Source organism: Salvelinus fontinalis, chromosome 14 (assembly GCF_029448725.1).
Source record: "Salvelinus fontinalis isolate EN_2023a chromosome 14, ASM2944872v1, whole genome shotgun sequence".
In the NCBI taxonomy this organism is placed as follows: Eukaryota; Metazoa; Chordata; class Actinopteri; order Salmoniformes; family Salmonidae; genus Salvelinus; species Salvelinus fontinalis.
Genome location: NC_074678.1, coordinates 52,799,644 through 52,821,780, shown reverse-complemented (window position 1 = coordinate 52,821,780; position 22,137 = coordinate 52,799,644). Strand labels below are relative to the sequence as shown.

Genomic DNA, 22,137 nt, shown 5'->3' with positions numbered 1-22,137 from the left:
ACCGGAAACAACGTTGCCTATGAGCACAAACCCACTGTCGCTGGACCAGACAGGACTGGCAAAAAGTGCTCTTCCCTGACGCGTCGCGGTTTTGTCTCACCAGCGGGTGATGGTCGGATTCACATTTATCGTCGAAGGAATGAGCGTTACCCCGAGGCCTGTACTCTGCAGCGGGATTGATTTGGAGGTGGAGGGTCCGTCATGGTCTGGGGCGGTGTGTCACAGCATCAACGGACTGAGCTTGTTGTCATTGCAGGCAATATCAATGATGTGCGTTACAAGGAAGACATCCTCCTCTCTCATGTGGTACCATTCCTGCAGGCTCATCCTGACATGACCCTCCATCATGAAAATTCCACCAGCCATACTGCTCGTTCTGTGCGTGATTTACTGCAAGACAGGAATGTCAGTGTTCTGCCATGGCCAGCGAAGAGCCCGGATCTCAATCCCATTGAGCATGTCTGGGACCTGTTGGATCGGAGGGTGAGGGCTAGGGCCATTCCCCCCAGAAATGTCTGGGAACTTGCAATAACTGGCAGTTCTGGTGCAGTCCATGAGGAGGAGATGCACTGCGGTACTTACTGCAGCTGGTGGCCACACCAGATACTGACTGCTACTTTTGATTTTGAACCCCCCCCCTTTTTGTTCAGGGACACATTATTCAATTTATGTTAGTCACGTCTGTGGAACTTGTTCAGTTTATGTCTCAGTTGTTCATTGAAAATAAACGCAGTTCACAATGAGAGGACTTTTCTTTTTTTGCTGAGTTCATTTAACTTATTCTGAAAAAGGAAAAAAAACTTGTGCCAATTTTTTTACTGAATTGCGATGTAAAGATACTTTCTAAGAATATTGCCTGCCGCTCCCTCATTATCTCTACAAACTGGTTTCATTAAAAATCAACATTCTTTTTTCAACATCAGATGTCTTTATAATATACTTTATAATCCCTCTTCATCTGACACTCCAGAGATATTGTTATCACTTGATGCTGAGAAGGAGTTTGATCGAGAGATGTGGGATTATCTATTTTATACTCTCAAACCATTTGGATTCAGTCCCAATTTTATGTCCTGGATCAAAGTTCTTTACTCCTCCTCTATGGCTGCAGTGTGCACAAACAATAACCTTTCATCTTATTTCCAACTTCAACGTGGGACAAGAGAAGGTTGTTCTCTATCCCCTCAGCTGTTTGCCATTGCAATTGAGACATAGCAATACGTAATAACACCGCTATCAAAGGTATTTGAAGAAGGGGCTTAGACATGCTTTTATATGTGTCCGACCCTTTAACTGGGATCCAGGTTCTACTAAAGACATTTGGTAAAATATCCGGGTATAAGGTTAATCTACAAAAAGTGAATTGATGCTTATTAATCCTTCAGCCATGCAAACTTATTTTAGTCATTCGCCCTTCAGAGTGACTACACAGAAATTGAAATATTTGGGAATTTGGGTCACACACGATTTCAAAGATCTCTATAAAGCCATTTTCCCTCCCTTGATACTCATTCTGAAACATGATCTTGAACGGTGGGATTTACCTTCTCTTTCTTTGGGCCAAAGATTGAACACTGCTAAAATGAATGTATAACCTAAGTTTTTCTACTTATTTCAATGTATTCCTATCTTTCCTACTAAATCTTTTTTTTATCTCCATAGATAAACTGATATCTGCTTTTATCTGAAAGAAGGAAAACCCTTGGATACGTAAGAGCGTATTGCAGAGATCTCATCCTCAGGGTGGTCTTGCACTTCAGTATTAAGAATCATCTTATATTGGATGACAGAAATCCCTGATGTTACAGGCCCGAAATGGTTGACCTCGGAGATCTCATTTTGAGGCCCCACCTCTTTAACTGCCATAGTCTGTGCAAAAATTGCATTAGCTGAGCCTGTTTCCAAATACACTAGAAGCACTACTGTGAAACATTCTCAAAAAATCTGCACAGTTCAGGCGATCGTTTGGTCTCAGTGAATTTTCAAATGATTAAAGAACCATACATTCTCTCCATCATTATCAGACCGGGTGTTTTATATCTGGTCTGGAAAAGGGATCTCCTCACTGAACGACTTGTACATTGATATGGATTTTACATGTTTTAGCAGTTAGTACAATAGTTCAATATTCCTAGATCCCATTTCTTTAGGAACCTGCAATTGCGTAGTTTTGTATCTTCATACTCTAGTCACTTCCCATCACACCCACCTACCTCCCTTCTAGATTATATTTTTTAAAGTGAACCCTTATTTCAATGTATATACTTGAAATAGGAGAAGAACCAAAGGGAAGAGGATTTAGGTGAACAACTTGGCAGAGTATGCTTCAGATAATACCTTCTTCATCTATGTCTAAGACATGCTGTAAGTCAATTTAAAATAGTTCATCGGCTGCATTGGTCAAAGGCAACTTTATCCAAGATTAGACCAGAAATAGATCCCACTTGTGACCGATATAAGCAGGCTCTTGCTACTTTATTACATGTTTATTTACATGTTTTGGACATGCCCAAAATTGACAGATTTCTAGAGGTTTTCTAAGATACTGGAGAGACCTATAGAACCTTCTGCTTTTATTGCATTATTCGGAGTAGCACCACAGGAGGCCCTTCTAAACAGTTCTATGGGCAACACGCTGGCATTTACTACTCTTCTAGCTAGACGTCTTATACTATTTAAGTGGAAGGATCAGTTTCCTCCTACTTTTAACTATTGGATAAACGAATATATGCAACAAGCTAGAGAAAATACACTACTCCGTTAGGGGATCTGCATTTACATTTTAAAATATCTGCCGACCTTTCCTAACCTTTGTAGAAGACATGGACCCAGCTAATTTCACAACTCTATACACCAACCCGAATTAGAACTTGTGTCATTATTTTTCCCCCTTTTTTAGCTTTTTGTTTTAAAACATCTTTGTATTTTTTTTACTATTTGGTTATATTACTTATTGTATATCATGCCTGCTTTAAGTCTGGTTTTGGGGTGGGGCTATGTTAGAGCATGGGTAGAGCATGGGGGGGCTGGGGTGGGTTTGATTTGGTATGGGAGCCGTGTGTGTTCGGCCCTCTAACTGTTCTGTCTGTTATCTGTATAATCATGAAAATGGCAAATAAAAATACAGGGGGAAAAAACAAACAAAAAATTATCAATTAAAATAAAAAAAATAAAAACAGCTTGCCAACACGACGCCATACACATAGTCTACGATTGTGATGCCGGTTGGACGTACTGCCAAATTCTCTAAAACGATGTTGGAGGTGGCTTATGATAGAGAAATGAACATTCAATTCTGGCAACAGCTTTGGTGGATATTCCTGCACTCAGCATGCCAATTGCACGCTCCCTCAAAACATGAGACATCTGTGGCATTGTGTTGTGTGACAAAACTGCACATTTTAGTGGCCTTTTATTGCCCCCAGCACAAGGTGCACCTGTGTAATGATCATGCTGTTTAATCAGCTTCTTTATATGCCCCATCTGTCAGGTGGATGGATTATCTTGGCAAATGAGAAATGCTCACTAACAGAGATGAAAACAAATTTGTGCACAACATTTTAGAGAAATAAGCTATTTGTGCATATGACTTTTTTGGGGGATCTTTTAATTTCATCTCATGAAACATGGGACCAATATAAAATATAAAGGACAGATTTCCACCAGTCTAATGTCCATTGCTCATGTTTCTTGGCCCAAGCAAGTCTCTTCTTATTATTGGTGTCATTTAGTAGTGGTTTCTTTGTAGCAATTTGACCATGAAGGCCTGACTCATGCAGTCTCCTCTGAACAGTTGATGTTGAGATGTGTATATTACTTGAACTCTGTGAAGCATTTATTTGGTCTGCAATCTGAGGTGTAGTTAACTCTAATGAACTTAACCTCTGCAACAGAGGTAACTCTGGGTCTTCCTTTCCTGTGGCGGTCATCATGAGAGCCAGTTTCATCATAACGCTTGATGGTTTTTGCAACTGCTTTTGAAGAAACTTTAAAACTTTTTGCAATTTTCCAGATTGACTGACCATCATGTCTGCCAGCAATGATGGGTTGTAATTTCTCTGTGCTTATTTGAGCTGTTCTTGCCATGATATTGACTTGGTCTTTTACCAAATAGGGCTATCTTCTGTAGACCACCCCTACCTGCCCACATGTGTTAATTGAAATGCATTCCAGGTGACTACCTCATGAAGCTGGTTGAGAGAATGCCAAAAGTGTGAAAAGCTGTCATCAAGGCAAAGGGTGGCTACTTTGAAGAATCTCCAATCTAAAATATATTTCACACTTTTTTGGTTACTACGTTATTCCTTATGTGTTATTTCATAGTGTTGGTGTCTTCACTATTATTCTACAATGTAGAAAATAGTAATAAATAAATAAAAACCCTGGAATGAGTAGGTGTGTCCAAACTTTTGACTGGTACTGTATCTTCCAAAAATCCTTTGAAACAATGTGAAGTAGTACAAAACTGTCAGCGCATTGGCTTCAAAACAGTGGCCCCTGTGAAAGGTTGACGTTTATTGTCATGAATCTTTCCCTGGAGGCAGAACTGAGCGATTTCCGCTAGATAGTCCAGCAGCAAAGTCAAAATTGGCTTTATCGTACAAATGTATGAAAACAAAAATGTCCTTTTTGGTTTAATTTAAGGTTAGGGATAGGCATTAGAGTTAGCAGGTTTAAAATAAGATTATATGACTTTGTGGCTGTGTCAGCTGGTGACCATTGGTCTCTATCATAGTGTCCTCGTGGATGTACAGTGTCTTGCACAGGCTCTTACTTTATGTGTACACTACTGAATGTTTAACCTGGTCCCAGATCTGTTTGTGCATTGGCATGACGACGAGCACAGGAGTTCGAAATACAGCACAAAAAGGCCTTGGACGAGTCTACTGTTATGTGTAACAGGCTCTTGTGGGTCAGTCATTGAATAGCCATGTCATCAGTGACGTCCAGCCTTAGAGACTCCTTGAAATCTGACTGTTCTCTTTTTTTTTCTACTTCTAGGTGCACTTCGGATGGAATCTCTAAAGGAGCTTGGCTGAACCGTTCCAGCATCATCTTCGCAGGGAATGACAAGTGGTCCGTGGACCCCCGTGTGTCTATCGTATCGAGTGGGGGGGAGTACAGCCTGCAGATACAGAAAGTGGACGTGACTGACGACGGCTTGTATACCTGCTCTGTTCAGAGCGAGCGCAATCCGAAGCCAAAGCATCTTCATCTAGTCGTTAAAGGTATCTGACTTTTTAACATATCATGACTTTTTAACATATCATGGGTGGTGTGCACTGCATCACACTGCGTTTTTTTAAATAATTGAGTGGGGTCCGGAATTATTGCATCCCTTCATAAAGATGAGCAAGAAAGACTGTATAAAATAAATAATACAACCCATACCGAAGCCTAATATATTGACATATATTTCAAATGCATTCAGTATGGACTCGTATTTTAAATAAATAGATCTAAATGCATGTATTACTTAAATATGTCCATGTACAATATGTCACATATATTTCATAAATATATTCATAGTGATGCCATTTCCAGGCGAGAGTATCTGCTGGCTTCGTGCTTGACTGTCGCTTCTTCCTGGTACCTGTTTAGTAACAGTGTTGAGTGTTTATTCATTAACTTTGATTTGATAGTGCTTTGTCTGTTTTTCGTTAAGTCTCTGTTTTTGTCAACTTTTCTGCTCTTTATTCATGTTTTTGTTTAGTCTGATGTTTTGTTTTCGCTCCAGTTTTTTTGTTTTTCTTTTCATTCCTACAATTGTAAAGTGACTTTGGGTCCTTGAAAAGTGCTATATAAGTCCTATGTATTATTTTTCTTATTTACATATTCGGTTTTGGCTGTTTTTATATGATTTGTTTATATTTTTGACAGAAGACCAGCTAGTTTGTACAGTGGTTGCTCCACTAAAAGTTTTGCGATTATGCTGCGGTACTTAGAGGTCATTTGTGGTTTAGTACGGTACCCTGCGATGCCACTTCATTGCTCCAGACCAGCGCAAGGGGGAGTTAGGGCACTGATTATGCTTTTGGGTCCTACTGTGTCTCTAACTGACAATAAATGGGCGACATAAACCTAAATAGAAACTGATAATTCTGCACAACTTCAGGATTACTTACTAATACTGTTGTTACACTAATGTTTTTTATTTTTGGGGATTATTTTGCTCTTACTATAGTACTGTAGGCCACTCCCGACCGGCCACCTTGTACAGCGCCTGGGTGGGCCAACGGTTTAAGACACTGCATAGCAGCATAGCAGTGTTGCTACAGATGCTGGTTCAATACCCGTGCTGGCCTTGACTGGAAGACCCATGAGATGACTATTGGTTTTTGGTTTCTCTCCCTCTAAAAACAGAAATTCATTCTAAATAACAAACTGGCTTTCTTTACAAATTAGTAACAATGTCTCACCCCATGTTCAAGAATGGCCTTTTTCTCGTTCTTTTTACGTTATTTGAAAACAAAATGTCCAAAATATTGTTATTTTTTTAAGCAAAGCGATTATTATTATGATTAATTTAGAATTATATGAAAGCCCCTTGGATATTCTCACATATATATTACTAACCCTGTTTTTAGCAGGACAATATATTTTGGCCATATTGGTCTTGGCTCCTGAGTGACGCACAATGGGATTGCCTTGCAGTTCTCCAGCTGTATCCACTGAAAGCGCGCAAGGTTTAAGGCACGAGGGTAGGAGGCACGGGATAACCCGCAGAGCCGCGCACAGGAGACATATTCTTAGCTAAATAGCTCAGTACTGTTTAGCCTACGCCCGACCGTCACGTTGTACAGTGCCATAATTTTAGTTACATCCTAACGGAAAGCCAGAGGCTTTTACATTTTTCTTGGAATATAAGCACCCTAATATTAATCAAATGAATCCCAAACTCTAAAAGTAATTGGAAAGGTAGATACAATTTATTTGTGGCATTGTCATTACAATAAAGAATGTAAACAAGATGTAAACAAGATACTTTGTTTTTATTTACAGTGGTGATGGACTGCTGGTGGCATTTTGAAAACAGGTTTACAAGTGTAGCTCAATTAGCAGGACAGTAGACTCTTTATACTGTAGGTGTGAACATCCTCCTATCTGCAATGTATTTGATGCTTAAGTACTCTAAAGTGTTACATTTCTAACTCAGAACAGCTGTACAGTATTTCTTCATTACCATCTTTATGCTTTCGTTAATGAAATAACTAGAAAAAACACATTCAAAATGCAGATGGTTATTTAAACTACATTTCAGTTGCACTTCCACCCTGCTCCACGACCACGGCTAAAACCTTGCTGAGAAGATCAATGTATTTGTTGCATTGTACTATTGTTATTCTCTAGCCAAAACGTCTTGATGGCCTCAAATGTTTGGACACACCTACTCATTCCAGTGATTTCTTTATTTTTACTATTTTATACATTGTAGACTAATGGTGAATACAACTATGAAATAACACATATGGAATCAGTTAAGAACAAATTCTTATTTACAAGGACAGTCTACTCATTTCTCCCTGTCGAGGAATAGAACCCCAGTCCCCCACATGCCCACAAAACACGGGAATTATTTACGAAACCCTATTTCTTGGAATAGAAACACCATAATATTAATCAAATTAATTAAGCAACATTTCTTAAAATCAATCCCATATACTATGCTCTTACAAAAAAAGGTTTTAAATTATCTAGTACGGCCACTATTAAAGGCTATCAAATACTTCTCAAAGATGTCCTCTGCTGGTAAAACTAGCATTAATGGTACCAGTGATTGGCACTTAAATAACTTGCCATAGAATTCTGCGGCACTACACAAGCTGTGCTGCAGTACACTGCAACTTTTAAAGGACGAACCACCGTAGTTTCAAATGGAGGTCGCTAACGAATGTATTCAATGCTGCAGGAGCGGTGTTTATTTTGCTCTATTCTGGGACAATGTGTTCAGTCTGGACTTTCAATGTAGCAACTGTTTGCTGGCAGAGGACTACAGGGGCGAAGTGGCTACTCTTAGAAAACTAGTAGCGAACTTACACAAGCTACTGGGGAATCCACGTCCGCCTACTTTCTCTGTCTCTCCTACTCCAGAAGCTGGACAATGCTCTGGCCTGGTGGGAGTGTTGCCACCATGTCGTCTCTCCACAGCCGACTTACTGGTGCTCTGCAGGGATCCCACCGCGAAGGGGTCTCCCCCATCCCTGGAGAACGGAGTTAGTGGGTAGGATGCTTCTGGATGACTTAGTGGATGTTCCTATTCTTGACCTTACCAACCAGCCATGGAGGCACATCTCTCGTCGTGGAAGTCAACAGCGGCGGCCTTTGGCAATAGTGGCCTCCTTGGTGGTGGGAAGCCCGGACCGGATACAGGCTTCAAACAGCTTCGCCGCCCTGGATCCAGGGGTTCTAGCGCCTTCATCCCTGCATGGTTTTGTTTCGAGATCAGATCCAGAGGTACCTGCCTATGCCTTTGTCCCCTGTTCTGTGTCTACATTGAAGCGTTGACTGATCAAATCAAGCTCCTCAAAGGTATTTACTCCCAATAAATATATCATTCTGTCACAGCTTCCCATGTTGATAGGGGTATTATAAATAGTAACTCTGTGGCTTTTAATTTAATTTCCATTGATAGCTCTGTTAGCTCTCATAAGGAACCCACTGTTGTTAGCTCCAAATATGCTATAAATAGTCGTATATCAAGCTATCATATTGCTACATGTGCTCATAAGCATACAGGTATTGTCAACAGTAATCTTGTGCACATTTACCTGAATCTACTAATCGTTTATTCTACTATTAGTTTGACTCCCGAGTGGCGCAGTGTTCTAAGGCACTGCATCTCAGTGCTAGATGCGTCACTACAGACCCATGTTTGATCCCGGGCGGTATCACAACCGGCTGTGATCGGGAGTCCCACCGGGACAATTGGACCAGCGACGTCCTGGTTAGGTGAGGGCATGACCGGAGGGGCTTTACATGTAGGCGTCATTATAAATAAGAATTTGTTCTTAACTGACTTGCCTAGTTAAATAAAGGTTGAATCCAATCAGAAAGCCAATTGTGGCTAGCTCATCCAGTTCTATTGACTTTTGTGTCACCATGGATACTCCTGCTGTTTTCAAATCTCGCAGAGGGCTTGGACTGTTACATATATAGTGCCTTCTGAAAGTATTCAGACCCCTTGACTTTTTTCACATTTTGTTACGTTACAGCCTTATTCTAAAATGTATTAAATAAAATAAGTGAATCAGCAATCTACACACAATAACCCATAATGACAAAGCGAAAAACAGGTTTAGATTTTTTTGCAAATGTGTACATAAAAAAGATACCTTATTAACGTAAGTACTCAGACCCTTTGCCATGACACTCAAAATTGAGCTCAAGTGCATCCTGTTTCTTGATCATACTTGAGAGGTTTCTACAACTTGATTGGAGTCCAACTGTGGTAAATGAAATTTATTGGACATGATTTGGAAAGTCACACACCTGTCTATATAAGGTCCCGCAGTTGACAGTGCATGTCAGAGCACAAACCAAGCCATGAGGTCAAAGGAATTGTCCCTAGTGCTTCGAGAGAGGATTGTGTCGAGGCACAGATCTGGGAAAAGGTACCAAAAAATGTCAGCAGCATTGACGGTCCCCAAGAACACAGTGGCCTCCATCATACTTAAATGAAATAAGTTTGGAACCACCAAGACTCTTCCTAGAGCTGGCCGTCCGGCCAAACTGAGCAATTGGGGGAGAAGGGCCTTGGTCAGGGAGGTGACAGAGCTGTAGAGTTTCTCTGTAGAGATGTGAGAACCTTCCAGAAGGACAACCATCTCTGCAGCACCCCACCAATCAGGCCTTTATGGTAGAGTGGCCAGTCAGAAGCTAATTGGAAACCTGGCACCATCACTACAGTGAAGCATGTTGGTGGCAGTATCATGCTGTAGGGATGTTTTTCTAGTCAGGATCAAGGCAAAGATGAACGAAGCAAAGTACAGAGAGATATTTGATGAAAACCTGCTCCAGAGCGCTAAGGACCTCAGACTGGGGCAAAGGTTCACCTTTCAACTAGGCAACGACCGTAAGCACACAGCCAAGACAACGCAGGACTGGCTTTGGGACACGTCTCCAAATGTCCTTGAGTGGCCCAGACAGAGCCCAAACTTTAACCCGATCTAACATCTCTGGAGAGACCTGAAAATAGCTGTGCAGCAACGCTCCCCATCCAACCTAACAGAGCTTGAGAGGATCTGCAGAAAATAATGGGAAACTCCCCAAATACAGGTGTGCCAAGCTTGTGGCGTCATACCAAAGAAGATTCGATGCTGTAATCGCTGCCAAAGGTGCTTCAACAAAGTACTGATTTAAGGGTCTGAATACTTATGTAATTGTAATATTTCAGTGTTTTATTTGTAATAAATTTGCAACAATTTCGAAAAACCCATTATGGGGTATTGTGTGTAGATTGAAGAGGGGAAAAAACAAGTTAATCAATTTAAAAAATAAGGCTCTAACTTAACAAAATGTGCTCTCTTAGCATCTACTATATGTCCCCAACATGTGTGAGCTGTAAAACTAAAAGTGTATAGTGAAATTGGGGCTGAAGGGCCAAGAGGCGATGCCAAGCTTTGGCTTTGTTGGCGAAAAGGCGCCATATTACTCAGTGCCGAATGGCCAAGAGGAGAAGACTGAGGGACTGGTGAGGGAGGCAAAGTCTGGAACCTTTCATCTTAAACTTTGTGTGCCGGGCTCCGGTTGCTTGGTTGGGTAGTCACGCTGTAGCGCATGACCGCTCTGGAATTCCGCCAGATTGTACCTAAGGGTGGTATTCTGCTGCATCGCAGAGTCCACTTGAGCACTTAGAGTATTGATTTTGGACACGCGAGTGTCGCAATTGCTCCTTTCGGGTCTCAAACTTATTTGTCATGGTTTTACAGATAGAGGTCTTGAGTACGGAGCGAGAGATTCAGTGATGAGATTTCCTCCGCTTGTTTAGAAATCAATATTTCCATCTTCAACACCTGAGCTCTCTCATTATTCAGTTGGTCAGCGACTTCAATGAGTTCTGCTGACCTGTCATCCAACTTAGTCATTGTGTTCACTAACTGATCGTCTTTGGTCTGCAGCGTTTGTAGTTGAACAGTGTTACTTTGAGTAACATTCAACAAAACTGCATGCATGTTATCAAGTTTTGCGCTCCTGTTTGTAGATAACTCGTCAGATTTATCAGATCAAATCAAAGTTTATTTGTCACGTGCGCCAAATACAACACATGTCGACCTTACAGTGAAATGCTTACTTACAGGCTCTAACCACTAGTGCAAAAAGAGTATTAGGTGAACAATAGGTAAGTAAAGAAATAAAAACAACAATAAATAGACAGTAAAAAACAGCAGCGAGGCTATAAAAGTAGCAAGGCTACATACAGACACCGGTTAGTCGGGCTCATTGAGGTAGTACGTACATGTAGATATGGTTAAAGTGACTATGCATATATGATGAACAGAGAGTAGCAGTAGCGTAAACGAGAGGGTGGTGGGACACAATGCAGATAGCCCGGTTAGCCAATGTGCGGGAGCACTGGTTGGTCGGGCCAATTGAGGTACTATGTACATGAATGTATAGTTAACTAGTAACTATGCATATACGATAAATAGAGAGTAGCAGCAGCGTAAAAGAGGGGTTGAAGGGGGCACACAATACAAATAGTCCGGGTAGCCATTTGATTACCTGTTCAGGAGTCTTATAGCTTGGGGGTAAAAACTGTTGAGAAGCCTTTTTGTCCTAGACTTGGCACTCCGGTACCGCTTGCCATGCGGTAGTAGAGAGAACAGTCTATGACTGGCGTCGCTAGGGTCTTTGACAATTTTTAGGGCCTTCCTCTGACACCACCTGGTGTAGAGGTCCTGGATGGCAGGCAGCTTAGCCCCAGTGATGTACTGGGCCGTACGCACCACCCTCTGTAGTGCCTTGCGGTCGGAGGCCGAGCAATTGCCGTACCAGGCAGTGATGCAACCAGTCAGGATGCTCTTAATGTTGCAGCTGTAGAAACTTTGGAGGATCTCAGGACCCATGCCAAATCTTTTCAGTTTCCTGAGTGGGAATAGGCTTTGTCGTGCTATCTTCACGACTGTCTTGGAGTGTTTGGACCATTCTAGTTTGTTGGTTATGTGGACACCATGGAACTTGAAGCTCTCAACCTGCTCCACTACAGCCCCGTCGATGAGAATGGGGGCGTGCTCGGTCCTCCTTTTCCTGTTGTCCACAATCATCTCCTTAGTCTTGATTACGTTGAGGGATAGGTTGTTATTATGGCACCGCCAGGTCTCTGACCTCCTCCCTATAGCCTGCCTCATTGTTATCGGTGATCAGGCCTACCACTGTTGTGTCGTCTGCAAACTTAATGATGGTGGTATCTAGTTTGGCGTGGACATCATCGTATTTAGCTTTGGCTAAATTGAGTTGATCCTGTAGAGTACGATTTTGTTCCTGTAGAAGATGATTTTGTTGAAGAGTTTGTGCTCGTCCGTCATACGTTTTTGCAATTACATTTAATTGTTCAGTTTTCAAACGCAGTTCCATAGCTAGCAGAAATATTAAATTTTCTGCATTTGTCATCAGTTTCCCGGTTCTCTCCACCTGTCCCTTTATGTCTACTGTTACTTGCTCGTGTTTCAGCTGTGCACTGCTGTATTGGACCGATGTCAATCTTGGATGGCAAGACATCAGGGCTAGACTGGAGAGAAACTTTACAAGGCCTGCGCACGATTGTTGATTTTGAGAGCGTTGTTCGCAATTTCTGCTGTTTTTCCGCTAATGGCATCATTAGGGTTGGTATCGCTGCTGAGGTCAGCGATCAATCCATTTATGGGTGGAGGTTCACTAATTAGTGGGCGAGTGGGGATTACCTACTCTGATATGTTGCATATTATTAGAATATTTGAAAGGAAAAAAATTTAATTCCTAATTGTCCAAAGTTTTGTTTTGGAATAGGTTGGAAGCTGCAAAGACGATTTTAATATTTTTATAGATGTTAATGAACCATCAGTACTGTACCGGTAATGTGGGAGTTTAGACGTGAATGAATTTGCAAAAGCAAATTGAATTAATTAATCAATGATAATGATTAATCATACCTGGATAGGCTATCTGGGAATTAAACTTGAATTAACCTGGGAAGTTGGTTCATCTAGGTCACTATTGGAAAGTTTAAAATGTCTCATTTAATTGGAAGAACCTTAAGGTATGTTCGACAATATAAGTTATTGACTGAGACGATGATATCCAATCAATTGAGTGTCTGGATCATCCAAAGTGTAAACAGTAGTTCAAATGTTAGGGTACATTCCCCACTAGGTTCACATATCTCTAAGGCCAAAGCCACATGTGATTCCCACTGGAGGCGGGACATCCGTCAGTGCTGGGGTTTACTGAATGTGCTTTGCAAAAGCACAATTTACTGATTAATCAATTTTAATGATAAATCAAACCTGTATAGACTATTTGGGAATTAAACTTTAATTAACCTGAGAGCATTGCTTCATCTAGGTTAATGTGTAAAAAGTTTAAATTGTCTCATTGTATAAAACCAATCAATTTGGATATTATTTAAAAGATCCACCTCAAAAGGTAAATCTGGCAATTTTACTTCATTAGTTAAATTGAATGAGACATCGATATCCAATCAATTGCGATTGTCTGGATATCAGAAGTAACCACTTGTTACCTAGCTAATTCCATTTGAAGAAATGTACTGGCTATTCTTCACCACCAGAGGTCTGAAATCAAACAGAAGTACAAAGGGCGGGACTTCCGTCGCGCAAGGAGGAGGAAATTCAATGTGACACAAGAAAACAAAATGGCTGCTGTTCCCCTGTTAGCTGTAGGTTCTCGTGCCAGCTAGCTATTCTTATACTGTTCCACAGCACAAATAATTCCATACACATGGAAAGGGGGGTTAAATAGTGACGTCTCAAATTAACCCATTCAGCATACTCTTTGCTCGCATTATATTTCCGGAGCGCACGGTGCATAAAACAGATACGCCTGTGGCCTACCCACGCTATAGGCGTGGGTAGGCCACCGAACAGGTCACCGAACAGATCTATCCTCTAATTTCTAACATTACTGTATCTATGCCCTTGCTCTATAAATTAATATTGACTGACAGAATTAGTACCTTTTGGCTTAATGGACTAAATCTGTAATTTTACAACTCATTGCACTGACACTATCAGATACACAACACCGAAGGCACTTCAAATGGAAACACACGCTAGCATTCGTATACAACGCAGTCTGTTTGTACAATTCTGTTTGCACAATTGATATATATCTAATTCACAGTGAAGTCTCGTTCTATCTTAGATCCCTCGCACGGGGTGTCATTAATGTTGTGTGTCTGGCTTATCATTAAATGTCTAGACTTATTTTATCAAATACATTTTCTGTAATTATTATTACGTGATTAAACTAATCATGTAAATTTAATTAACTAGGAAGTAGGGGCACTATGGAAAATGTTGGTTTACAGAGTCATCATTTTCCGAATATATCTCTTCATATATTTTAATATCTGATCAATTAGTTTTCTATTAATGACTTATTGTTGTTACCTTCCGTCAGTCTCATCTGAACATCGTAAAATGATTGGTTGTCTGCACGAACCCAGCCTCTACAATGAATCATCCATACACAAATTGGCTTAATTATTTATTTACTAACCAACTAAATAATCACAGAAATACACAACAAACAAACAATAGATATTGGTTACTAACAATGATAGGAAAGAATCCCTAGTGGGCTAAGCCGATATGACGGCTTGGTAGACAAAGGAAAGGGGGTGTGGACTGAGAAAGAGCGGTAAAGACAAATGGATTATTACACACAGTCTATAATTATATTCAGTGACATGCTAATCCTTTGCCCATGAACGGCCGCTCATTCGAAAAATAAATTGCAATTCATATTTACGCCCGGATGTTGTTGTCTTCCTTGTTGGAATCCAGTCCATCTGCTGGAGTTCATCAGAGGCTCTCTGGTTAACTTTCATTGAAGTCAAGTATTTAGTGGTTTTCTCAAAAGTTGAGTTACAAGTTTATCAACTTTCAAAGCAGAATTACTTTCCCATTGTTCCTCAAATGCAGGGTATGATATACCATTTGTAGCTCTGTTTCTCAGCTTCTATCCAATGTAAAAAAAAAAAAAAACACTTTCAAATTTTACTACATAAGACTGAATCAAAGCAGTTGGTCACAAATATGCATACATCCCTCCAGCCGCTTCAGTGGGGGCTGTTGGTATTATTTCTGATTAATTAAAACCCTTTCTGGTATCTGAACTCATTGTGTTAGATCTAAATCTTGATTGGCTTACACATGGCGCCGATCAGTTTAAGAATATCTGTCTTGATTTCAACTTGACACAGTTGATAACGAAACCCACTCGGATTAATGTAAAAACCTAGAAAACTCCTCATTGATTGACCTTATCCTGACTAAAAATCCCCATAAGTATTTGGCTGGTGGTGTTTTTGCAAATGATATCAGCAACCACTGCCCTATTACTTGGCATTAGAGATACCATATTGAAAAACTCTGACCTTCGTATAATTGAAGAGACATTTTAAAACATTCATATAAAAAAGAGACCGTAGTCTTCGTATGACTTCCCTGTCCAAATAAAGGTTTAATAATATTAATCATTTGAAAATAAGGTCTTTAAACGTAAAATTGATACTTACAATACAGATTCGTTCACCTTGTCCATTTTCAGATTAAGTTGATAGGTACCCTATGGATAATGCAGAGACAGAGTGTCAAAGATGAAAATCCACACAAAATGAATAATTACGTGTTAATGTTCCTGAACATAAAATGTATACCTACCATACAGATTCCTTAACCTACAGTGTCCATTTTCAGACTCACAAGTTGACAGTTACACTGTGGATAATGCAGAGATCGAGAGTCAGGCTAACAATTCCACACAAGATAAATAATCTATTTTTCTGAGCAATTGTTTTAGTATAAAATAATACACATTTTCATGTTTTCTTTTTATACAATATAGCTTAATATGTATTTTTTATTTTATACAGTCTTTTTTCACATATTTTTATCTAGGGTTCCAATAAATCCCGAACGCCACTGTATTTTCATTGGTGAGATGTTCACAATCACCCCAATTATTTTTTTTCAACTTCTTATGGCTGCAATCCCGGTAACGGGATCGATATGACAACAGCCAGTGAAAGTGCAGGGCGTCAAATTCAAAAAACAGAAATCTCATAATTAAAATTCCTCAGACATACATGTGTTTTATACCATTTTAAAGGTAATCTTGTTTTTAATCCCACTAAAGTGTCCGATTTCAAATATGCTTTTCAGCGAAAGCACTACAAACGATTATGTTAGGTCACACCAAACCACAATAAGCACAGCCATTTTTCCAGCCAAAGATAGGAGTCACAAAAAGCACCAATAGAGATAAAATTAATCACTAACCTTTTGATGATCTTCATCAGATGACACTCATAGGACTTCATGTTACACAATACATGTATGTTTTGTTTGATAAAGTTCATATTTATATAAAAAAATCTGAGTTTACAAGGGCGCGTTACATTCACTTGTTCCAAAAACATCCAGTGATTTTGCATAGCCACATCAGAAATACTCATCATAAATGTAGATGATAATACAAGTTATACACATGGAATTATAGATATACCTTTCCTTAATGCAACCGCTGTGTCAGATTTCAAAAAAACTTTACGGAAAAAGCAAACCATGCAATAATCTGAGACGGCGCTCAGAACAATAGTCAAATTAGCCGCCATGTTGGAGTCAACAGAAACCAGAAATTACATGATAAATATTCCCTTACCTTTGATTATCTTCATCAGAATGCACTCCCAGGAATCCCAGGTCCACAATAAATGCTTGATTTGTTCGATAATGTCCGTTATTTATGTCCAATTAGCTACTTTGGTTAGCACGTTTAGTAAACAATTCCAAAGTCACGAAGCGCGTTCACTAAAACCTGACGAAATGTCCAAAAGTTCCGTAACAGTCAGTAGAAACATGTCAAACGATGTATTGAATCAATCTTTAGAATGTTGTTAACACAAATCTTGAATAACGTTCCAACCGGAGAATTACATTGACTTCAGATGAGCGATGGAACGGAGCTCCCTCTCATGTGAACGCGCATGGTCAAAGAATGGTCACCTCATGGCAGTGGTGACTAATTCTCCTCTCATTCAGCCCCCCTTCACAGTAGAGTCATAACAAAGTTCTACAGACTGTTGACATCTAGTGGAAGCCGTAGGAAGTGAATAATCATTCATATATCGCTGTGAATTCAATGGGATCTTGGTTGAAACAGAACAAGCAGTGCTTGTTTAGCTAGCCTGGTCTCAAAAGTCTACGTAGGACCGGATCTCCGAGGTGGGACTGGACTGGAGCCTTCATCGACAAGTCTGGGAAGAGAGGCACTCAGAATTTCCACTTCCTGTTTGGATTTTTTCTCAGGTTTTTGCCTGCCATATGAGTTCTGTTATACTCAGACATAATTCAAACAGTTTTAGAAACTTCAGAGTGTCTTCAATCCAATACTACTAATACTATGCATATATTAGCAACTATGACTGTGGAGCAGGCCGTTTACTCTGGGAACCTCTGTGCACCTTTCATCCAAGCTACTCAATACTGCCCCTGCAGCCATAAGAAGTTAAAAGTAAGACCGTGGGGAATGCTTTATATTACCGAAGCAGACAATGTAGCTACATTTGTAGGGTGTAGCCCTTATTAAGTGCTGACAGTTCTTGTTGAGATTCCATGATGTTGTTTGTAAGCTATTACGTGGATCATGTATTCCTCACAATTTATCATATTGGACCTGACAATATCCTCCCATCGCCCAATATATCAGATAGCTAATGATCACAGGTGTATCCAGCACCATCTGTGCTGGCGATGTGTTTGTGATTCATTTTTCAACTCGCTATATTAACATTTGGGTGATATTTGTTGGTCTATTAATACTTTGGAATGAAGGCTTTCCTTTAGGCCTGTAGGCTATGGTAAACTGAGTCAAATGGTTTTATGATTTGCATAAGTTAGGCTAGATAGGCTATGTGTGTTTTTACCCAAGTCTCTCTTTTTTTATCATGGCATTTAAAGATTGAAGGTAAAGATTAAACAATGGTGACATTTTTGTCTAATTGAGAATATGGGCACATTTCAGAGAGAGCTATGACCTTTCACTATTGATTTGTGTTTCTTTACAAGAATTCATAATAGGGGGGGAACATAATACTAGATGTTTCAGCCTTATATACTGTATAACTGCCAGCGGGCCCTTTGAAGGCAGAACAAATTGGATTGCATCTTCATTCATATTTACGGTCAACAAATCTATCTTTTCTGCTGCAATAATTTTTTGATTCTGACATGCTTGCGCAGAGCTAATTGACAACATAGACAGCAAAATAATAGTTTGTTGGCGGTGTTATAGGCTGAGTGTGGCTGAGTTTGTATGTTAATGTACGAATGCTCCAACCGTTGAGTGCTGCAGATCACGAGAGTGACCTTATTGAAAATCCATTTTCCAAATGCCATGCTCTAGCTCTTTAATGGGGTGATGCTAAAGAAATTACAGTCGACCTGACTCGGAATATGATTTTCATGTTGAAGCCTATGTTACAGAGAAGAGTGTGAGGTGGGAATAAGCTTATGGGGGATCCTACCAATGAGGATGCTGAAGAAACTCTAGGTTTTTTTGTGTGTTATTTATAGCTTTCTGGGAACCATTTGTGTATAGAGTACCCTACATTATTCCCTAAGGGTTTGACCGGTTTGACCCTGGTTCACAAAATCTGGAACCCATCTCCCTGCAATTACTAAAGAGCAAATGTACCTCATGGATCTATCTAACCATTTTCAAATGGTCCATAGTTAAAGGAAAATGCCACCCAAAAGCAATATTTTTGAATTTTTTTCAGTAGTCCATTGTTTACATAGAGTATCTTGAAAACTTTTGCGACTATGTAACTTTCAAAATACAGAAATCATCCCCGTATGATGCATTTTGCATCATATTTGTATTTGTATTTATTATGGATCCCCATTAGCTGCTGCCAAGGTAGCAGCTATTCTTCCTGGGGTTCGGCAGAATTAAGGCAGTTATACAATTTTATACCAACATTACAATACATTCATTACAGAAATCACAACACGCTAAGTGTGTGCCCTCAGGCCCATACTCCACTCCCACATATCTACAACACAAAATCCATGTGTACGGTGTGTGTATAATGCGTATGTTATCATGTGTGTAAATGCATGTGTCTGTGCCTATGTTTGTTACTTCACAGTCATAGGATGCTGCGTTTTGCATCATCTGGGTACAAGGGCTCCAGTAATCAGTGATGGACCTCGATTGGCAGTGCCACAACGAGGAAGATGAGTCCCGGTAACCGGTTGGCATGCAGCGCTGGACCGCCCGCATTAAAACATGTCGTGCTGGAGACAGACAGCTAATTGCAGGGTTCATATGTGTTGGATAGTAGTGGTTGTGTCCAACCCTGCTTGTTTCCTCGACTCTGCTACCAACCACCAATCGCCTGGCATCACTAGACACCTCATAGGGATTATTGAGCTACAGGCAGGAATCAGCAATGGACCCCAGTAATGAGCCACCAATGGGCGATGAGTGCCCCCTTGTGGACAGAGAGCGAGTTGCTCGTCTTATTACTCTCACCCTGTGGACCCCTTGAACCCTGTGACCACCATGGAACTCGGGGTAACAGAGGGGGCATCAAACACAGATCATTTCCCATTATACGTTGTGCTTCTGTGTAACTGTATAGCCTGCATAAAGCCTGTCCCCTTTATGGGCACAGGGGGCTCCAGCAATGGCTGACGTAGTACCCCTTTCAGCCTTAACCAAAATGGGGGCACAGTGGTCACAGTAATGTTTTTGTGGAGGGGAGCACAATGATTTATACATACACTAGATAACTGATATATACACTAAAGCCTCTCAATGGCAGACGAAAGCGGTGTGGCATCTTCCTTCAGTCTTGAAACACTCTGACCGCAGCACGATCCATTTAGAACAACCAAGCGACGTAATGCTAAAGATACTAAACAAGAGAGCTACACGAGCAAGCTTCCAGCGTGGGGAGGCAGGAATAGCTAGTAGCAGTAGCTAGTCCACCTTGGCGATCTAGCTAACCTGACTTGCACACGAAGCAGTGCTTGTTTAGCTAGCCTGGTCTCGAAAGTCTACGTAGGACCGGATGACCGAGTTGAGACCGGACCCTTCATCGACAAGTCTGGGAAGAGAGGCACATATTGCTTGACTGAGGCTTACACAGTTGGCGGGTAGATTCCCATAACCTGCGACAGAGCGCACAGGAGTTAGGTTAAGCGCAGGCAGCTCCCTCAAACACTACGCCCAGGCAGAAAATATCTTTGATCCGAACAAAGACCCAATCCATCTCCGCGTCCCGCAACTCAGCCAAGGTACGAGCATCCGGGAGATGAGGTCACTATTGGAAACACCAGTCGCGGACCAGCCACTGTTACTGACATCGTCCACTAGTCTTGCATATGAACTGATTCGAGCAAGAGCAGCCAGAGCATGCACCGGGCAGAAACAAATAATGCAACAAACGTGAGTTTCTTTTGGGCATGGTCGCGACCTCGAACCCAGCTTTGTTAGCTTTCGTTGTTTCGTTCACATTAGCCATCTTACCCATTGCTATAGCCAGGCCAAGCAATCCGACCAATATCTAATTGGTTTGTGGTTAGTGGTCTAACGTCCAGAGGGTGAGCACACTCGGTCACAAAGGGACAGTTAAGTTGGCGCAAATTCAGATCGTCTCATGTTACAAAATTATAGCGTGTATCATTCCTGCTCAGCTCAAGGTGAAGAGCGGGATAATTTAAGAAATCCATCCAAGCCTCAGGGTTATCACCTGGGGAAGGCGGGGCTTCCAGCAAGGCTTTTTGTTCATTGGCCTTGTCAGGGGTGATTTTAGTTCTAAAGTCGAAGTCTTGAGACCGCGACTCCCCATAGTTGTGTTCTACCAAGAGTACCGACTGAAAGGGAACTGGATACCGCTCCAACCCTATGTTCCACCATTTCCGAACATTGTGTAAATGTTGTTATCATACTGGTCAGGTTAGGTACAGTACCTACTGCTTGCAGCCACAGCATATCAAGTATTTGAGTGAGGAGACACATCTGCCACAACTGAGCCACCAGACACAAGCCTGGGAGACAGGGGCATATTTGAACGTATGCCAGAGGAGCCCAATGCTTCAAAGGACGATTCACTCCGGCTGATCACGGTCAGGTCCCAGACAAGCTGCTCACAGTAGTTAAGAATATGGTTAATTAATTGGCAGCAGCTCGGTCATATATCTATTTATGTACTATAGGGTCTGCACAGCACACTTTGACACCTCCATAACTTCATGCGTTGTATGTACTTTTTGTTTATTTGCTTTGTCAAACTCTACGTTGTGAATTATTGCCTGTCACGTTGTGAGACCTTCCGTTGTGTATGTATGTGTATGTAGACTTTGTCTCTGGTACAGAGGGATTCATGCTCAGATGAGATCCGTTGTCATATTATGTCACATTATGTTACACATTCATTGTGCATTACACCCACCTAAAACCCATCATATTGGCGTCACAGAACAATTTGCCAACTACAGACAATCTGCATCATTTTTACTGTCAGCATTCATGACATAGACCTACAAGCCTCATTGTATCAAGCTCTCGTGTTGTCTTCCTTCGGGCACACAGTAGCAAAATGTGTTGCAATGGAAAACAAAAAGGTGCATTTCCTATTGGACAATTCCATGTAGTCCCTCCCTGTTTTACTCTGTTTATTTTGTTTGGTGCCTACTGAACATGGCCCTTACCCTTTATGGCAATGTGCAATGTCAGGAGTGGGAAGTTTCACACTACAAAGATATCCCCGCTTTAAAGGCTGTGGAATATGCAAGTGAAAGCAGGGGGGGTAGATATGGATATAACTGCTCCCTCACCTCTCTGAATCATTTAATCTCTGTGTGACATTATCCTCATCGGGGACCCCATGTCACCTCAACAAATTAG

General features: G+C 40.9%; 1 protein-coding gene across 3 annotated transcripts in view; it reads left to right on the top strand.

Annotated features, from left to right (window-relative positions):
- negr1 (neuronal growth regulator 1) overlaps nucleotides 1-22,137 on the top strand; it is a 403,241-nt gene that overhangs the window by 120,044 nt on the left and 261,060 nt on the right. For all 3 annotated transcript variants that reach the window (XM_055862270.1, XM_055862271.1, XM_055862272.1), the window contains exon 2: nucleotides 5,002-5,228. In XM_055862270.1, the coding sequence (XP_055718245.1) occupies nucleotides 5,002-5,228 (227 nt within the window). The remainder of the gene's footprint in view (nucleotides 1-5,001; nucleotides 5,229-22,137) is intronic.